Raw genomic sequence first — 20,897 nt, forward strand, 5'->3', positions numbered from 1 at the left:
GGAAATTGCATAGCTGAAAATTTCATAGCTTTGAAATTTGCACCACTATCACTCATATTGATTCAGGAGAGTGTTTCACCAGCACTCTGGTAAAATACTCTTTCTGCCAAGAAAGGCCCCACCTGGGAAGCATCAAGAGCCCAGAAGAGAAGGAAGGAAAAACACTAGACATTCAGATGCCATGTGAAGGATGAGCTTCAAGTTCACACCCACAGCTTAATTGGTATTGCTAACATGTCCTCCCCTCAGCATCCTCAGAATAAGTAAATAATCCATCTACCTGAAATGAACTCCTTCAAAAACAGAAAGAGAATGAGGATTTGGAATATTACTGAAAGCTAAATTGACTAACTTTGATCAAGATGACTTAGTAAAATGTCAGGCTCCTCTTCAGCTGCATTTTAATACTATATTTGGAGTCATTCAGTCATTACAAAATCATCTGAACTTTCGAACAGAAGTACACATCGGGGAGTTTATTTTTGAATCTCTGAATACAAAGGAGAGTCTTTCTAATACCGGGTCTGGGCAGAGCACACAGAATCCTTTTAAATGAGGAGGACGAGATGTTCAGTTGTCTATCCTTTGTTAACAATTCCCTCTTCCCTCTTTGAAAGTTTCCCTGAAAGTCTGCAGTTATTTCTGATGATGGGAGAAAAGGCTGGTGGAGCCTCACCTGAGTAAGCAGGTTACTGCTGACCAGCAGAGCATTTCAGAAAACTCATAAATGGGCTGAACTCTCAGATGGAATGGAGGTCAGAAGTAGGGAGAGTGGTGGGGAAATCCTTGATTTCCTTCAAAGGAAAAGAAATAAACCCATGCTACCTCCATGTTGTTCAGCAGAACTCAAAGCTATAAGGGAGATTGTAGAGGTGTCTTACTTTCAGCCAGAACCAAAACTCAGGGACTCAATAACTAGCCATAAGCAAGGATTTGCCAAGGAAAACCCAGTTTTCTCCGTGGCCAAGATCCTGTATAGCTATTGCTTACAATTAGTCAATGTGCTGGTACATGGGAAACCCCAATGATCTTCCCAGCTGACTGGTACCATCTGCCATCTTTTCTAGTGATTTAAGCCCCCACTATTGCCACAATGATTTGATTGATCCCAGATTGGTTCTTTTAAAATCAACCAATATTGAATTGTGCCGTTAGGTATTTAGGGGGCATACCTTCCCTCTAAGAGAATAAAATATGATCCCTATCACTAAGGAGCTCACAGTTTATTAAAGGTAGAGCTGGAGAAAGAAGGCACAGAACAGAGTAATATTCAATAACAACTTGTGCAATAAGGTAAACTCCAGACAATAGGCACAATTCAATTCCATTATAAAATATGTGGTGCTCAGGAGGACCATGGGAATTTAAAGATGAGCACATGCCAACCCTGCACCCCAGCATCTCACACCTAATGAGTTCCACAGCACAAACAAACACATTGCCATAAAAATCAATTCTGACTCATATAAATCTTATATCGAATTTCTGATACTGTAACTTTTTACAGGAGCAGACAGGCTCACCTTCCCACAGAGCAACTAGTAGGCTTGAACCACCAACTTTGCAGTTAGAAGTCCAATGCTTACCTTGCAGTGCCACCTGGGCTCCAGTCAATCTCCAAAGTACCTAAGATCTCTCATTCACTCATCTATCCATTCAAGAGAGATTTTTTTCATGCCAGTTATATTCTAAGCACTGTGGTAGGAACTGAGAATATGCCTGTAAATAAGGTCTTTGTTGCATTGTCAAGGAATAATTCATGTGGCAACTAGTAATCTATCCATGTACATGCTAACTCACTCACTCACTCATTCAAGGAACATATACAGTGTACCAGGCATAGTGGGGGACATGAAGATGAAGGCCTGATACTCATGGAGGTCAATGTCCATGGCATGGTATGAAGAGGAGAGCTCAGGCAGTCAGCAGAGAGCAGGGCCCTGGTGAGTAGGGGTTAGAGCAGGCTTTGTAGATGAGATAGAGCTCAATCTTAGTCCTAAAGATTAAATTAGAGACTGCTCTAGTTAGACAGGTTTCTCTCCCTGGTCCATGGCCCTGCTTTCTCTGAGCTCTTCAGAGTTTACTAGCTCCTTAAGCTCTGGGCTGTAGCCACACTACAGTAATGGAGCTCTCCTACCAAACACTAGTTTCACTGTGTTCCTCGCTGCCACCTGAATACAGAGTAAAGCATTTCTTCAGTGAGGAAACGTAGCAAGAAATTAAAACCCTAACCAATATATCTTGTCTCTATCCTTCTTCACTGCCCCTTTTTACTGCCATCCCAGGTCTTCTGGGTCTCACAGTCTGGGCCCACAATGAAAAGGACAGAGAGAGGAGACAAGGGCCAGGGCAGCAGATTCCTGGAAACGCTTCTCTGTCTACACAGGGTCTGCAGGAATTTCCATGTCAGTGATGTATCTGTGTGTGTGAGGGTGGGATAGGGTAACAGAGGAACTCAGATATTCAAGAGGTCACCTTGGGCGTCATAGGCTGTGTCAGATACGGTTCGGTTTAGCTCATGACAGAATCCCAGGACACTTGCTCTGTCAGGCACCTTAGAGGGCACTGGGCCAAGCAAGATGAACAGGACTTTGTCTCTACCTTGAGGGGTTTTTCTTCGAATGGGAGGCACACATATGCACACAGGCTTACACTCTAATGTGGAGCATGCAAACAGCCATTTTTCAGTCCACAGTGGTCAATGCAAATATATACACAAGAGGGATGGAGAGGAAAGATTTGGGGGGATAAAATCACTGGGTCAAAGTCATCGGTTGGAGGAAGCGAGGGTGAGCATGTAGAGAAAGATGGTAGCATCCCTTTCATAAGTCTGTTGCTCATTTGATCTGTGTCCTCAAGCAAGCTCTTCCACCCTCTGGTTTCAGTATCCCATTTACTCAATACACGAATACATTTTCCAGGTCCTATTTCTGTGACAGGATAATACTTCAGGTGTCTATTGTTTCTTATTGCTGTTATTTATTCAGCACCTACTATATGCCAGATATCAATGAGCATTTTAGATAACATTTTGTACAATCTTTGGGCATCTAATAATGCATGGACATTATCTCCACTTTAGATAAAAGGAAACTAGGACTCGGTGAGAATGTGTGATATATTCTCATCCAGGGACCCTTTGCAAAGAGAACATTGTCTTAAATGAATAATTGCCTTCTAGAAATGTTTGTTCCAACATCATATTAGCTTAAAGGGGCATGCCATGGTGCTTGCCATCCTGGTGTGAAAAATCAGACATGGCTGGTGTTAGTTTTCACTGTTTTGTTGGAATGTCTGTGGCTGTACCAAGGACTGAGCCAGATGCTTTGGTCCCCTGAGGGGGCAGGGGATGGGGCCAGGTGGAGAGGTGGGTGATGGAGTGCTAGATAAGCTTAGAGTAGCCTAGATCAGAAAAGGAAGGTCACCAGGAAAGAGCACTCAATGTCTGATAGTTGGCTTCTTATGTTTGTAAAATGAAAAAACCTCAGATTAAAAGAGAGAAATCACATATCTACCCAGAAACAGAGGCAGGGTGCACAGCTGTCACTCAGGGCCTTTACCCCAGTGGGACCCCAAGACTGCCTAGGGTTCTTGAGAGAGTTCTGCCCTTTCTCCAACCCCCAACCAATTAAGGCAACAACTAAGGACATGGTGAGGCTTTCTCTGCATCTGGGTAATTATATTCTCATCAGGAGCCTGTCTGCCTGGGCTATGAGCATTAGTACTCCAGTACAGTTAGGAATGTGCTCTCCCAGTGCTACTAACTGTGGCCAGAGTGAGAAGGGGGTGACACCAGTCCCAATGCCACTCCCAGCTGCTCCACAGTTTGCAGAGTGGACAGTGATCCCTGCTCCCTTACACACTGGATCCTTCTCAGAGTGGCTCCCTGAATACCTGCACCACACCCCTGGAGCAGCCTGGTGCTGGGTGCTGGGTGCTGGGCTGATTAAAACACTGCCTGCTGTCAGCGATTATAATGGCTATAATAAGAAAAGTCATACTAAACCTCCAAAAGAGAGATACTAGGCAAGAGGAGACGATTCTGCCTATCTGGGGTGTAGAAGGCTCCCTGGAGAAGGTAGCATTTATTATGGAGGATGGGAGGAGGAAGTAAACCCCAGTTAGGTAGGGGACTTTCAGACAAAGGATCAGGCTAAATGGAAAGGGGGTGTGTGACTCTGGAACCCTTGCAAGGCCTTTCTGATTAGGGTTGTTTTAAATGAAATAGAAAGAAAGAAGTGGGGGCTCAGATCCAAAGAGTCTGGATGCTTCTTAGCACTTAAGGAAGCAACTGCTATGAGATGTAGGTTTTAGAATCCACCACTCCCTCTGGTGGAGAACTCAAAGAGAGTGCTGGGTGACAGCTCTTCCCGCTCACTCCTCCTCACCCCCAGTATACCCATGTGGCTCCCTCCCCAACTAGCACTGGATTTCAGAAGAAGGTGGGCTAACCTGCCTCTGGGAAAGGTAACAACCACCTTCGCCTTCATTCCAGATATGACAGAATTGGCCCTACTGTTAAGTGACCTTCCCCTGGGAGACCTCTAGCTCCCTGGTCTAAGGGAGGCCCTGGCATGAAGATGCAGGCAGTAGTTTGAGACCAGATCACCCAAATCTTTCTGGAGTTCTCTGGGCAGAGGCTCCAGCTCAGCACTCCCAAGACCAGCCCCACTCATCTCCCTCTCATGGAATGGAGGGTGAGGAGGGTGGTGCGCCTTAAGAAAACAGTTGTGTGGCCAGATGCTTTATAAGGGCAATCTGGGTTTCTTGGATCCCCAGAAAGACAGGATTTGGAAGGGTAAAACGGAACCACAGATGCAGAGTCCTGGAGAAAACAATGAACATGAACATGAACGATGGGCTCATCAAAGGGTGGTTATGCAGGAAAGGCTCTGCAGGTGGAGGAAGATGACTGGGAAGGTTCTCCAAAGCCAGGTTTAGACCTCTAGGGATGACAAAGGCCCTCCACCTGAAAGGACCCTGCTGGAATTCAGGTATATTCCAGGGAGAGCATCCTTTTCTCCTGCTCACTGCTTCTGCTCCCCTCAGAGTTCATCTGCATGCACAGACCTCCCCTTGCCTCTACCGCCCCTGCAGCAGATTTAGAGTTCAGGAGCCTGAATTCAGGAATGTGCAGACCACCGGCAGAACTGCTGCTCACACAAAAGAAGTCCGGAGGGGGTCGATCAGGAAGCAGATGCTGGCCCTCACCGGGAGTTGGGAGCTTCGGGAGCAGGGGAAGCTCTAGCAGATGTCCTATCTTTATAAGGCTCACAAACTAAGGCCCAGCAAGAATTGCCAAAGTCATCCAGTCGGGTGCAGGTTGGTGGCGTCACCGCTCCAATTCGTACATGTCCTATAGGGACCAGAACTCCTGTGGTCCCGACCCTTGGAAGAGGAGTGATCACAGGCCCTTAGGTAAGTGTGCTTCAAGCTTCCTTGTAAGGATGATAGCTACCACACGGCCAGTTCGCAGCTGTGCAAGAGAACCTTGCAAGAGGCTACACACACTTGGCGGGCTGGCGGGCTCCACGCAGGCCAAACAGTTCCATCAAGTTAGTCCCGCTGTTGAACGCGCAGTGATCCCATAAGGATCGCAAGGAAAGACGCCTCGGTTTAGAAATAATAGTTTCTCTTTTAAATTCCCCAAATCTTCCCTCCTATGAGGGCTGGCTGCCAGGAGGGAGAAGGATAGGTGGATCTGGAAGAGTAAAGCAAGCTCCTCGCTTAGGAGTCCCTGCCTACCCGAGGCGGCCGGGGGTTGCTGGAGCCGCGGAAGTGCTCCCGCTGAAGATGCTCAGCAGCCCCTGGATTGCATGCGGAGGAGAAGGGAGTTCAGATTTCAGCCAAGCTTGGGTGCTGGAGAATTCCTAATTCAGACAAACAGGAATCATGGGGGAAATGCTGGGTTGGGTTGTCGGGATGTGTCGCTTGTGCTATTATTAATCCGCACTCCGAGCTCATTAAATTCCTCCCTGAAACTGAGACCTTGGAAAAGCCTCCATAAGAACTGGAGACGGAAAAGCGCCCCCACCCCCACCCCGAGCCCGCGCCCCACTCCCAGCACCTGCCCCATGTCCAACCCTCTGGGCTTAATCTCCCATCCGATTTCTTCCCGCTGCCGAAACCACTGGGTCAGCCTTCCAGACTTCAAACGAAGTCGTTTATTTCAATTTTGCTTTCACATTGTGTCCCCATACAATCAAAACGCCCGGACGAACCTCTCTTGGATCAAAGTCAGTGAATGAGTGGAAATACAGATCCTGGGTGCCCCCGGTAGCTCAGCGGGCAGACTCCTGTTTCAGAGACCTTGGTCTTCTCTGCAACTGCGGAACGACAAATCAGGAAGACCCAGGGGCAGAAGGCGTGGCCAGGCTGCCGCTCAGGGCCGGATGGTATGAGTCCTTAAATTGGGATCGTTCTTGGGAACAGCCAAAACTTTGTTCCCATGCAGCAGGCGCACCTGGCCTAGCACAATTTCGGTCGTATTTTTTACTTTTGCGCCAAAGCAAGGAGTATAGGTTAGCGGGCGGCAGGCCTCAGTCCTAGTTGACCGCAGGCTTGACTTAGCGGGCTGTGGGAGATGCTCCAGTGCACTTCCCAGGTTGCGTTCTCCCAAGTGTCTGGCACCTCGGAATCTTGCCCTTCCGCGCTGCCCCAACCTAGCAGCTGCGAAAGATACAGAGTTCAGAAAGCTGCCTCAGAAAAAAAAAAGTCCCACGTCAATTTTATTGGGTTAAAGCAAAATTAAAACTTGGCTGTTCACACATACATTACAGAGGACGAGAAAGCGTCCGGAAAGAACCTCCTGGCGTTTGGTTATGCCACACAGTACAAGGGCATAGACAAGCATCAGAACATTAAGCAGCCTTAGAGTTCACCATCACCCCAAAGAGAACATAGAACTAGGGGAATACAGTCAGTTTCCACCGGGAAGATTTCTTCGTGTACAAATGATATATATTTAACTCTATATATATACTTTTTCAAACCAATGACCACGAAGATGAGTCCTTTCTCTGCTATCAAGCAGCCAGGATACAAAGTGTATTCATCTAATTAAGTTTTGAGCATCTTTTAAAAGAAGAATAGCATTTGCCAAATTAAAGCTACCTCCCCAATCCAAAAACAAAAGTAAACACCGTCCCCAAACTGAAGAAAAACAAAACAAAAACGGGGGTGGCCGTATTCAATTTCAGTACATGGAAGGGTTCAGAAGGGAATTGGGACGGAAATATTTTTCACATCATACAGTGAAATACAAGGTTTCTTTTAAATAAATTATGGGGAACATAAACGTGAGGGTAGAAACAAGGACAAGACAGTCTCTTTCATGATACTGTAACTGGAATGGGGGCAGGGAGTTTATTTTTGGAAATGGGAGTATGCAGAACTAAGCAAATTTACTTCTAATGAGGAAGCGGACAACCACTTCCGACCACCAGCCCAGCACCTTTACTGCACACAAGCTGGGCAACGCGGGGAGGAAGTCTCCAGTTGTGCAGGGTGATTACACTCTACATCTTAGACTCTGACTCCCTCCCCTTCTGCCTTGGCCCTCACCCTGCCTCCGTTCTCTAAGAGCCAGTCAGAGGGGAAACACCAGGAATCCCGAAAAGGTTGAATACTTCCAGCCTCCCATCAAGTTTCCCCGCTCCAGTTTGAGGTATGCGCGGTCGCCTTTTTCCATCTGGATTAGGACTCCATTGCTGGCGGCTTCCCGGGTCACGTCTTGGTCACCGGCGAAGGCTGAAATCACTGGCCACCCATTTAACATGAGGCTCACCTGAGAAAAAGAAAGAGCAGCTTCAGCGGCACAGTGACTAAACCAAAGCTGCTGGGCGAAGAGCCATGAAGACCTGGAAGCACTGGGGAGGGGGCAGGAAGAAAGACCTTATATTTTATCTGCTAAGGGTTCACTGGGGGTGACCAACAGCTTCTGGGTGAGAGGTAGGGCCCGCCTGCCAAAGGAGAATAGCTCATCCGGTTTTCTCAAACTAAGCGCGCCAAGGGAAGCTGGGCTGAAATTCCCAGTTTCATGAGCCTGCTAGTGGCCCAAGTCTCTTTCTCCTTTCCCCAAGCGGGATCTGCTCCCAAGGACTTTGAGGAAACACCCTTTCCTCTGGTCCTGGCTTCCTCCTCCCCTTACCGCACAACACAGTAGCGTGGCCGGGGTTTCTAGCTGGCTGAAAACCCCGCGCCGAGCTGCATTCTTTGTCCAAAGCTCGGGCTCCATTCCCGCCCCAGACCAACCCGAGCCCGACATTCCCTGGCTTTGCCTTCGCGGTGGCACGGACAACCTGAGGCCAGCGCCTGCCACCCCTTCGCAAGTCCCGCCGTCTGCCTTCACCCGGAGGGGACTTGGATACATTTGGGGACCTGGAGAACTGGCCTAATGTGGACTGATCAGAAAGGAGGGGCACTACGTCCCGTCTCTTTTCTCTCCTAGTTGTAAACCTCTAGTCGGTCGCCGCGGCTACCACCGCCACCACCACACGCCCACACGTCAGTGACCCTGTCCGTGGTGCTGAAGGCAAGCACACCGAGTGCTTGATTTTAACTCGGACAAAGACTAGCAGTGCGAAGTGAAGATAAGGGTTTCGGGAGCCGGAGCTGTCCGTGGTACTGCCCTCCAACGCCCAGGGACGTCCTTGGAGTCCCTTAGGAGGCCAGGGAACCTCGTCGAAGAGGCTCCGACCAGGAGGTACTAAACTGTCTCTGGGCAAGGGGTTAGGCCCCAAGAGCGAGCCGGCCGCCGGGAAAGCGAAGAGACAGTTCAGCAAGGCCCCGACACCCGTCCTTTCTAGCAGCCCTGGGCAGGTGTAGCTGTCACCTTCGTCTCTACCCCGATGCCGCCCCCGCGCCCGTGTAGCTAGAAACCCTCTCCGGGGGCCGGGCCAGAGCCCGCGGCGGCAGCTGACCTGGATGGTCTGTCGGTTGTAGACTTTCACCACATGAAAGTTAAAACTGTAGATCCCCTTGCGCGGGGCAATGAAAGTGCTGCGCTCCGAATCAAAGTTGTTCCCGATGTTCACTAGTACCTAAAACGAGACAGGAATAGGGGAGAATGGTCAGGGCTCCGCCCGGACCCCTGTCCCTGCGCCTCCGCAGGACCCTGGGCGAGGGTCCCACATAAGACCCCCACTCCCACCCTACCCCAGTCTGCACAGGGGTGGCGGGCTGAGGCAGGGGGGCGTGCACTCACCTGGTCGAAGTATATGATCATGGTGCGGTTACTCATCTCGGACGGTTCGTGGTTGGTGCTCCTGATGGCCGAGAAAGCCACCTTGGCGCTGCCGGAGCGCACGGAGATGCCGAGAGCCGTGCCCGTGGGGTCTGACGTGGGGTTGGAGTCGCACACCACCAGGCACTTGCCCTCCAGGACGATGGGCTCCGTCTCGTTTTGCCCGCGGGCCGGGCCCGCCAGCCACGCCGCCCCCAGCAGCAGCAGCTCCACGACGGCCAGCATCGCGGCGTTGGCGCCCACCCCGCCCCCACCCCCGGGGCTGCCTACGCCAGCCGCCCCCGCCCCCCCTTCCCCAGCCTGCTCCGAAGCCCCCTCCTCAGCTCCCCGCACTCTCTGCCCACGCCGCTCCGGGCGCTACCGCGCTTCCTAGCACTCCCCTGGCAAGCTTCCCCCGCGGTGCTCCGGAGCCCCGCCCGGGCCTCAGGGGTGCCGCGGCTGTCCGACCGCACTTGGATGCATAGCCGCAGCCGCTTGATGCACGCTGCCTCCGCCTCCAGTCCCCACCCGCCGCTGCCGCCGCCGCCGCCGCTCTGAATTATTGATGCAGCCGGCGCGGATGCCGGAGCTGGGGGAGAGCGCGCGCCCGGCACAAAGGCGCGGACCGCGGCCTGGCCCCGCCCCGGCCCCCTCCCTGCCGGCCTCCCAGCATGGCCCCGCCTCCACGCCGGCAGAGGCCCCGCCCCCTAACCAATCCCGGAGCGCCGCGCTCCCCACCGGGCCAATGATGGCGCTGTCCGCACGCGGCCACCTGACCCTGGGCGCCGTTGTTATTAGGCGCGACCAGGCGGGCGGCGCGCGGCAGCTGGGTTGGGCTCTGGCCGGGAGTTGACTGAGGGAGCGAGGGCGGGGACCGCGCGCGCACTCGCGCCTGGACCGTCAGCCGCGGCCGCTTACCCTCTGGCTTCCCGCCTTTCACCACCAACCTGTTCAGCCCTCACAGCCCTAACCGCCCTTACGGCCCGCTTCTCCAGCCCTCAGGTAGGAGGCAGCGAGGGAACCGAGCGTGGGGAGTAGAGTGGCCGGGGTCACTAAGGCTCCCCGCTCGCGGGAGCGCAGCGTCCGCTCGCGGACGCGAGGGTGGGCGGGGAGCGCCCCCCAGCGGGCGCAGGTGCGAGGGGGCTGTCGGTGCGCGGAGCAGAGAAGCCAGATCGCGCGGCTACCAGCAGCGTCCTGGGAAGGGCCGCGGCCTTGGGGAAGCGGGTGCAAGTGGCGCCAAGCAAGCACCGCTGGACTCCACCCTTTGCCAGTGCCTCCGAGGGAAGTCTCAGTGCCCTCTGGCCGGCCTGTAGCCAAGAGGGTGGGGCTCGGCCTCTCAACCCTTCCCTGCCTCTTCCAGCTTCTGTTCTGCCGGCCTTCATTAATTCCACACAGATCCCGGAGGAAGTATATGGCTCCGTGCTCGGGGCTGAGATTTGGCTGTGGCAAAATCAGACCAGACACTTGAGGCACCTACCTAGCAAAGGAGGGTGTGTATGTGTGTGTGTCCGTATCAGGTACAGGGCGTTTCAGGCAGACTCATTTACTGCTACCATTTTGCTCTTTTGCATTTAATTTTTTTTGCAACAGTACTTTTTAATTTATTGTACACCGTGAGTGCGTGCTTTTACCCATGTGTACCTGATATCACTGTCTTGGGTACAGACATCAAATCCTTTGATTTATGGACTATGTTACAAGGGCAATTTTTATTGTAAAGGAATTTTCTCCCTACGCGTTAGCATTACAAACACACGTGATTAAAACGTGAAAGTAAAATATTAATAATAATAACCATACATCTTTGTTAGGTAGGTGTCCATGGTCACGTAGTGTTTACTCACATTGGGCTGGGATTTGAAAGGTCTGCAATTCGAAAACCACCTGCCGCTCCGTGAGAAAAAGACCGGCTTTCTACTGCCATAGAGTTACAGCCTCTGAAACTCACAGGGCCAGTTCTACCCTGACCTACAGGGTCGCTATGAGTCAGCTTGCATTGAGGCAGTGAGAGCTAGGTGTCTGGAGAGAGAGGTGCTGGTTTGAGAAGGGGTGTGTCCCAGTGCTAAGGCAGAGACCAGGAGAATAGCGAGGACATTATCCAGCCAGAGGGAGGCATAGATCTAAAAGCGCCAGCACCAGCCCTCTAGAAAGGGCGGGACCTGGTGGGATGCTGCCTCCTGTGGGCTCTGAAGACCTTGAACCTGAGTGCACAGCCAGGTCCCCTAGCAAGCGACTCTGCTGGCTGGATTTGCTGCCCTCTAGGGTATGCTTTCTTCCAGGCGCGGAAAGCCAGCCTGCAATCTCCAACCGCGCTGTGCCTTGCCACTTCACCACAGCCTTTGTTTCTGTGAGTTGTTGAGCTGCTAAACAATGGCAAGAGGCTATAATTTTAATTAAACTGACAATTTCCCCAACGCAGATCTCTTTGAGGCATTCCCCCCAAATGCTGCCTGCTGTGATTACTGCTTAGTTTAGAGCATGAACAAAATTAAAATGTGATATTGGAAGAGACTGGCCTCAGTGTAAGGGCCAAGGTTGGCAGCTATGGCAACGGCAGTTGCTTATTCTCTAGCGTCCCTATATAACATTCAGTTATGTACTGAGCGCCTCCTGAGTAAAGGATCCCAGGTTAATGCACTGGGCTGTTAACTGTGAGATCAGCAGTTTGAAACCACCAGAGGCACCCTGAGAGTAGAGGAGACTTTCTACTCAAGAGTTACAGTCTCAGAAACCCACAGGGGCTGTTCTACCCTGCCCTATAGGGTCACTATGGGTCATAATGGGCTGTGGCAGTGAGTTTCATTTTTTCCTGAGTGAAGGCAATAGAGACAGAGTTCATGAGTTCACAAACAGGGCAGACCACAGAGAGGGAGATGGTCACCAGCCCTTTCTTCTTCTCTTGTCAAAGTGGGCCTCTCTTACATCAAGCTAAGTCTCCATTTTGGGTATCCAGTCACATCTTCTCTGGGTCCAGACCTGCCTAAGAGCCACTCTTCATTTACACAATCTCCGCTCTGCACTCCCCATGCAAAAGTAAAGGAAGCCTTGCTTGAACTGAAATGGCATAAAGGAGCAATTGCCATTGATTTGGGGGGATTTTTTTTTTGAGCATTTCTACACCCATCATACTTTAGACAAGTTATCAGGAGAGACCAGACTCTGGAAAAGAACAACATACTTGGTAAGTCAAAGTTCTTGTTGTTAGGTGCTATCCATTCTGACTCATGGTGACCCTACATAACAACAAAACACCTCCCAGCCCTGGCGCCACCCTCACTATGGTGTTTGAGCTTATAGTTGCAGCCATCATGTAAGTTCATCTCATTGAGGGTCTCCCTCTTTCTCCCTGGCCCTCCACTTTACCAAGCATGACATCCCCTAGAGACTGTTCTCTCATGTCCAAAGTACCTGAGAAGTCTTGCCAGCCTTTCCTCTAAGGAACATTCTGACTCGATTTCTTCTGAGACAGATCTGTTTGTCCTTTTAGCAGTTCATGGTACTTTCAATATTCTTCACCAACACCATAATTCAAATCCAGTCTTCCTTATGCAATGTCCAACTTTCACATTCATATGAAGCAACTGAAAATGCCATGACTTGAGGCAAACGTGCATTAGTCCTCAAAGTTACATCCTGCTTTTTCAACACTTTAAAGGTCTTGTGCAGCAGATTTATCTAATGCAATGTGTCTTTTGATCTCTTAACTGCTGCTTAATGTTTATCATGATGTTACCTATTGGTCCAATTTTGAGAATTTGAGCTTTCTTTACATTGACTCGTATTCTATATTGAAGACTGCTATTCTTGAGCTTCATCAGCAAGTGCTTCAAGTTGTTTCATCTGCATATTGCAGGTTGTTAATAAGCCTTCCTCCAACCCTGATGTCACACCGCATTCTTCTTCTTATAATCTACTTTCTCTGGTTATTTGTTCAGCATGCAGATTCAATAAGTATGATGAAAGGATGCATCCCTGATGCACATCTTTTCTGATTTTAAACCATGCATGTTCTGTTCACACAACTGCCAACTGCCTCTTGATCCAGGTACAGGTTCTGCATGAGTGTAAGAAAGTTTTCTGGAGTTCCCATTCTTCTCAAGATGATCCCTAGTTTGCTATGACCCACACAGCAGAGGGACAGCAAAAAGAGGATGATCCTCAGTTAGGTAGATTGACACAGTGGCTGCAACGTGGGCTCCAGCATAGCAATTGTGAGGATGATGCAAGCTTGTGCAGTCTTGAATTACATTAACTCGTATTCCATATGTACACAGGGTCACTACAAGTCAAAACTGACTCGATGACAATTAACAAAAAGACCCATCATAACAATAACACATAAAACCTAAAAAAATCCCAACATCTAGTAAAATATAAATGATTTTATAAATACAAAGCCTGTATAAAGTAGAACTCATGTGTATAATGTAGTTCCCAGGGAATGGATTTTGAGGTTCCACTCACCTCGTGCTGTTGGAATATAGGCTACCTCTTTATTTTTTTCCAAATCAATTTATTGGGACATAGTCCAGACATCCTACTATCAATAGTTCAGTCATCAGCCTCTTTAGTGCCATGCTGCAAAACAAACACTGAACATTTTGCTTTTTGCCTTTTTTCATAAAAGCTAAAATACTCTTCAAATTTCCTTTAGTTATTGAAAAGAGGTACTAATGTAGGTCTTTTATGAATGCAGAATGAGTTACTTGCAAAAAGCAGATGATACTTGTATACCTACAGGCAAGTTTACCTGACCCCTACTTGTTTCCCTCGCTTCTTCCCAGATTGTGCCTTGTGTGCTTTCCCCGTCCCAATGACAACAACAGAACCTCATAAATGGGAGGAAAAATCCCAGACTGTACATGTAACTTGATTCTCTCTCTTTGTCTTGCTTGAATCATTCACAGAGGGCTGCCTTCTTTTTTTCTTCACCGTGCTGACTGGTGAGGGCCATTGCAAGAGCCTTCTAATTAATTATTCAAGGATAAGTGCAAAAATCCCCCTCTGGTTCTATTCTTTCATTTGGTGAATTATTATTGAGGGTACTGAGCTACGCATTCTCAACTTTCTTCCTGTATAAGTAGGGCCCTCCATCGCCATGATATTTCAAATTGACTCACTCCTGACATTCCCCATCTCTTCCCCGTCTTCTCACCATGCCCTGCAATATTTCCTTTTAATATATTATGTTTGCTTATTTATTTTGTTTATGGTCCACCTCCTACTGCTAGAATGTAAGCTACAAGAATAAGAATTTGTGATGTATTTGTAGTGCCCACAACAGGTACTGTTACATACTATGATTCCAATAGTAATGAATATTAATTTAATGCTAATCATTATCCACTTTTCTAAATTGATTGAATGAGTTAGGGTATATGTGAAGAAAAATCCATCAGAAATAAAAACGCCCTTTCACTCACTCATTGTCATCAAATCGATGGGATTTATAACAACCCTATAGGACAAGGAGGAACTGCCCCTTAAGTTTCGGAGACTGTAACTGGTTACCAGAGGAAAAACCCCTGTCTTTCTCCCTCAGAGTGGCTGGTGGTTTCCAGAACTGCTAATCTTTTGGATCACTGCCCAGTCAGCGATTAGCCACTACACCTTCAGGGCTCCTAAAAAGCCCTTTACTTGTGTTTATTTTTAGTGTTGTTGTTACAGTCAGTATTCTTTTAGCAGCAGGTGACAAAGCCAATTCAAGCTGGCCTGAATACAGAACTTTCTTGTGTTGATGCAAAATGCCTAGGGTTAATTCTTACAAGTTAAAGTATGGTTGGGTCCATCGGTTTAGGCTACCTTTTTAGCCAGGCTGTTTCCCTATGGTAATTCCTTAAAAGCTACTGCCAGCTTAGTCTTAAAAAGAAAAAGAGGGCATCATTTCATCAATGCTCACAGCAAAACTTCCAGGGCTGCTGTTACAAAAGCAATTTGAGATGTTTACCCCTCTCTGAACAAATCAATCACTGTGGTCATGGAATGTGGACTGTTCTGATGGTTAAGCTTAGATTCTGGTGCCTTCCCCTGGAAATGGGGCCTGGTAGTTCTCCAAAGACATTTTAGAACAAAAGCTGATGTACCAATAATAACAGATATCTACATCTTCAAGGGTCAGCTGTAATCTATGCCATGCAAAATGAATGGTGACAACTCCTGGCATAGTAACCAAAGTATAGTTGTTATGGTCCTTTTTTGTCACCAGACTGCAGCTAAACATGTTAAACAAAGTCATATACTGTCAGTCACAATGGTATTTAAGGCTTAACGTTAAAATTCTGAATGCACTTGAAATGGTAGTGCCATAAGAATGTATTTAACTAAATTTGTTCTAAAGGATTTCTTTGACAATGTTCTATTGGAGTGCTCTCTTCTCATTTTTCTGGTTTATAGTAAGTGGAGATTCAATTTCTTTGTAGACAGGTACCTAAAATTCTTCATTATTCATTGATTAATGAAAACAAAAATTTCAAAGAAAGTCACAAATAAAAGGATTGATTTGGTTATTTCTGAAATTTGAAACTATAGGGTTTTATATAATAAGGTTTTTCTTGGATGTTGAAATATTGGTTAAATATTTTAAAGCCATGTGTCTTTAGCTTTTAAAGTAATATGTTAGATTTGAGGAAATGCAAGATTACAAGTAATGAATTTTTACTGCTGCTGTTATATCCTTTACCTGGTATTTTAGATGAAGTTTGACATATTGGTAGAGTCAAAGGTTTATTTCCTTTCACTGTGTTCTAAATGTCTCACCACATTGCATTTTGAGAAATTAATACAATAGCTATTTTGTTATAAAAAACAATCACTTCTCTATTGTTGAGAGCATTTTCAGAAAAAGAGGAATATTTTGCCCCAGGATATGTAACAAATTCATTCTGTTGTTAAATCAAAATGAATTCTCTAATTTTTATACACACCAAACAGGATTTCATCTCTTTTGGTCTTGGTTCACAGTCCCAGACAGTATCACCTCTTAGTCTTCAGTTAATTTTCCCATAAAACAGCAGAAAAACACTGCTCCATTCAAGAGTATTAAATTTAGAATTTCAAGGCGTCACGGTCATTTCTGATTTACTGCTTTATCTAAACTGTGTAATATGGGAATGAGTTGAAGTCCTTTACTGAGCTCACTGAATCAAGTCTATTCCTACCCTTAGGCCATTCCAACCCTACAGGTCAGAATAGACCTGCCCCTTGTGAGTTTCAGAAACTGTAAATCTTTAGACAGTCTCATCTCTCTCCCACAGAGGAAGTCAGTTTGAACTGCTCACTGTGATTAGTAGCCCAACACGTAAGCCATGATACCACCAGGGCTCCTGAGCTGTGTACAATATGGAATAGTTTAACTTTCCCCCAACACTTCTCTTTTCCTGCCTTCTCCCGCCCACCCCACCCCACTCAATTTCATTTAAACTGAAATGTTTTTACTATTTTAGCTGAAAATGTTACATTATAAAATGATTTTATAAGATGAACATTTTTATTAAATGCAGTAAAATACAGAATTGCAGTCACAGTCTATGATACAATTTGATTCCTTATAAAAAGGAAAACAAAAACTCTGATCTTAAGCCAAAGCATATATATGTAAAGTGTTTCTGCTCTTATGTTAATGCAAAGCTATACATTTCCTTAGTCTATATTCAGAAGGTGATTTCTACATTGGAAATCTCTAATATCGTCTAAATTAAGAGATGCGGGCACTTAAATCCCTTGAATCTTCTTGGTAGATATGATGTCTTAATTGGTATTCTGCACTTGATCTTCAGGTCCTAATATCTACTGCATTGGCTACACAAAACCAACAAAATTCATGATTAAAGGGTTTATTAAGGAGGTTCACAAGTTATAATGCCAGTGAGAAATTCTCAAGGTTTAGTTGTTTATCAGGACATGTTTCAAAGTTATTTCATGTCTGCTAATAAATGCCCAAAGGAAAATACCACTCTGCTGTAAGCCTCAATCCAAAGGCATTCTGCTCAAGCTTCCTGTGTCAACAAACCCAGCTTCCTAAACTAAGTGTACAGAGGCACCCCACTCTAATAAGCCTTAGCTTAAAGAACTGTGCTCCATTTCCATGGGTCAGCAAGCCCAGCTTCCCCAATTAACTGTCCAGAGGCACCCCACTCTATAAGCCAGCCTGCTACACAAGAGCAGTCAGGTTTACTTGCTCTGTGGGTTCACTGTGATCCACGCTTTGACTCCTGGTTGTGCTGCTGCTCCTCTGATGGTACAGCTGCCTTCTGGATCCAAGAGGTTCCCTGCACAGGAATCCCACGTTCAGAGGACACTCCACTCCTGGCTCTTGTTGGGAATGAAATCCCTTCTGCTGCTTTTCAGAGGCCTCATTTTATAACACAGCAGTATGGCATTGCAGGAAACCACAATTACTCACATGAGAATCCTATCAGTATCTTTCCCCACGTTCTTACCAGGACCATGTAGGAAAAGGTCATTTGGTAGGAGTTAAAGACTTTGACTATAAAAGCCATATTAAATAATTCACTGCCCATGCAGTACATACTGGTAGGAATATTGTATGTAGCTATTATTAAGATGAGTGTGGCAGGTGGAGGGGGATAACATAACAGTGTAATCATACAAAGTTGTTCTTGAGAGAAAAACCACATATGTAACATGAAACATTAGTTGGACTTTTCCCAGTGAGTAATTATCTATGTGGTATTTGGGGTGATAGGCTAAAGAGACAAAACATTGCCCCTAGCAATGTGTGCTTAGATACTTTTGGGGGGCCTATACGTACTGCAAAAATGAACCAAGTATTATTCCTGTCCCACCCCCACACCCAGGACTTTATGTTTAGCAGTGACCACAGATATAGATCAAAGAACCTCCATTTAAAATCCTTCCGGGTCCACTAAGAAAATTTCTTTCTTTAAAAAATTAAGAGAAATTACTGAAACCCAAATGAAGGCTGAGCATGATAGTGGGATAAGAGGAAAGTAAAAGGAAATAGAGGAAAGAACTAGGAGGCAAAGGGTATTTATAGAGGTCTAAATACATATGTACATATGTAAATATATTTATGTAGGATGGTGGAGAAATAGATCTACATGCATATATTTATAGATTTAGTATTAAGGCAGAAGATGGACACTGGACCTCCTCTCAAGTACTTACTCAATGCAAGAACACTTTGTTCTATTAAATTGGCATTCCATGATGCTCACCTTCCCGACACTATCCCTGAAGACAAATGTGTGCATAAGAAAATGTGGTGAAGATAGCTGATGGTGCCCGGCTATCAAAAGATATAGCACCTGGGGTCTTAAAAGCTTGCAGGTAAACAAGCAGCCATCTAGCTCAGAAGCATCAAAACCCACATGGAAGAAGCACACAAGCCTATGTGACCATGAGATGTAGAAGCGACCAGGTATCAGACATCAAAGAACAAAAAATCGTATCAGGGTGTGCCCACCTTCCCGATATGATCACTGAAGACAAATGTGTGCATAAGCAAATGTGGTGGAGAAAGCTGATGGTGCCCGGCTATCAAAAGATATAGCATCTAGGGTCTTAAGGCTTGAAGATAAACAAGCAGCCATGTAGCTCGGAAGCAACAAAGCCCACATGGAATAAGTACACCAGCCTGTGTGACCACGGGGTGTCTAAGGGGTCAGGTATCAGGCATCAAAGAACAAAAAATCGTATCTTTGTAAATGAGGATGAGTGCAGAGTGGAGACCCAAAGCCCATCTGTAGGCAACCGGATAGATAACCCCTTACAGAAGAGTTGCAGGGAGGAGACGAGCCAGTCAGAGTGCAGTGTAGCAATGAGGAAACATACCACTTTCCTCTAGTTCTTAAACGCTTCCTTCCCCGACAATCATGATCTCAATTCTACCTTACAAATCTGGCTGGGCTGGAGGATGTACATTGGTACAGATAGGATCTGGAAACACAGGGAATCCAGGACAGATGATCCCTTCAGGACCAGTGGTGAGAGTGGCGATACGGGGAGGCCGGAGGGAGGATGGGGTGGAAAGAGGGAACAGATTACAAGGATCTACATATAGCCTCCTCCCTAGTGGATGGACAACAGAAAAGTGGGTGAAGGGAGACGTCGGACAGTGTAAGATATGACAAAACAATAATAATTTATAAATTATCAAGGGTTCATGAGGGAGGGGGCGCGGGGATGGAGGGGGGAAAATGAGGAGGTGATATCAAGGGCTCAAATGGAAAGCAAATGTTTTGAGAATGATGATGGCAACAAATGTACAAATGTGCTTGACACAATGGGTGTATATATGGATTGTGATAAGAATTGTATGAGCTCCTGATAAAATGATTTAAAAAATTATTTGTGTGTTATTGTGAAGAATAACACAGAGCATATATCAATTAAATTGTATATGTCCAATTCCATTCTTCAAGTTGTGCAATCATTCTTACCCTCCTTTCCAAATTGATTCTTTTCTATTAACTTAAACTCACTGCCCTCTAAATTGCTGTTTCAATTTGATCCCATATAAGTAGTTCTTAAAAGAGACCATTGCTCAAGCCAGATGTTTTTTACTAGTTAATACAAACTATTATTTGGCTTTAAGGAGGCTTCAGGGAATGTGTTTGATTTAGTTTAGAAATTCCCTCAGGCAAAAGTTTTGAGTGTTCACCAGCCATTATAGTTCCAGAAGTCTAGATTCTATGAGTTGAAATTCTGCTCTATAGCTCCTCCCTTTTGAGCAGACTTCTTACATAGATTCTATGCCCGAAGCACTGTGTAATGGTAGGCAGACATCATCCGGTGTTGGTCTCATGGTAAAGCAGGCAGTTGTTCACAGAGGCAGTGAGCTACAGCTTTCATTTCTTCCTTTCACTCATGGCTCCCCTTCTTCCTCTAGAGATCTGGTGATGCCGTGCATTAAGCCCGGGGCTGCTAGCCAAAAGGTCAGCAGCTCAAACCCACCAGACACTTTTTGAGAGAAAGATGAAGCAGTTTGCTTCCATAAAGATTTATACCTTAGAAACTCTACTGAGCAGTTTTACTTTGTCATTTAGGGATGCTGAATGGTCCAAATCATCTCAACAGCAGTAGGTTTTACTTCCTCAAATAGAGACCAAATGTTGTACCTTGGCTCACAGACTTTCCAGGGTCCAGGCACTATGCCAGGAGAACAGAGATAGAACTGAATGGAAATAAAACCGATGCCCTAAACATAGTATTAGTCCAATTAACTACAGTTCCCTGTGAAACCATTACTAAAACCTCCAAACGAAGACACCAAAACCCATGAAGTGTTTGGTTGTTAAAGTAAAATCAAACCAACGTATTGCCATCAAGTGCATTCAGTCTCGATGATCCTATCGGACAGATTAGATCTGCCCCACAGAGCCCAAGACTGCCGCCTAGAAGCAGACTGTCCATTCTCTCTCCTGTGGAACAGCTCCTAAGTTCAGATCAAAAGGTTGGCTGTAGAGTGCTTTAAACACTGGAACAATTTTCAAATTAATTTCAGCCTATATCCTTTCAGTACAAAAAACATACTAATGTATTAGGAAATATGCAATATTGTGTTATCAACTGTATTAGTCTGGGTACTTTAAAGAAACAAATCCACAGAAACTCATGTATAAGAGAAAGTTTTATATAAAGGTTAAGTGCGCCTCAAGAAAACATTTCAACCCAGTGCTGCCCAAGCCCACAA

The 20,897-nt window shown here is 46.5% G+C and overlaps 1 protein-coding gene across 1 annotated transcript; it reads right to left on the reverse strand.

The window, feature by feature from the left end:
- Window positions 1-6,710: 6,710 nt before the first annotated feature.
- Window positions 6,711-9,469, reverse strand: CBLN1 (cerebellin 1 precursor). The gene is made up of 3 exons (XM_004704686.2): window positions 9,206-9,469; window positions 8,922-9,041; window positions 6,711-7,786 (listed from the first exon to the last, which is right to left on the reverse strand). Exons 1-3 carry the CDS (start codon window positions 9,467-9,469, stop codon window positions 7,589-7,591), a joined length of 582 nt encoding a protein of 193 aa, XP_004704743.1. The 3' UTR covers window positions 6,711-7,588.
- Between the last annotated feature and the right edge of the window lie 11,428 nt (window positions 9,470-20,897).

The sequence above is a fragment of the Echinops telfairi genome, unplaced genomic scaffold (assembly GCF_000313985.2).
Source record: "Echinops telfairi isolate 266 unplaced genomic scaffold, ASM31398v2 ScPeMD7_2291;HRSCAF=2852, whole genome shotgun sequence".
Taxonomy (NCBI): Eukaryota; Metazoa; Chordata; class Mammalia; order Afrosoricida; family Tenrecidae; genus Echinops; species Echinops telfairi.

Excerpts from the sequence above, each read along its gene's own strand:
- CBLN1 (XM_004704686.2), bottom strand. The coding sequence starts at position 9,469 with ATGCTGGCCGTCGTGGAGCTGCTGCTGCTGGGGGCGGCGTGGCTGGCG. Across the intron at positions 9,042-9,205 it reads TGATCATATACTTCGACCAG|GTACTAGTGAACATCGGGAA; the intron begins GTGAGTGCACGC and ends GTCTCGTTTTAG. Across the intron at positions 7,787-8,921 it reads ACAACCGACAGACCATCCAG|GTGAGCCTCATGTTAAATGG; the intron begins GTCAGCTGCCGC and ends TCTTTTTCTCAG.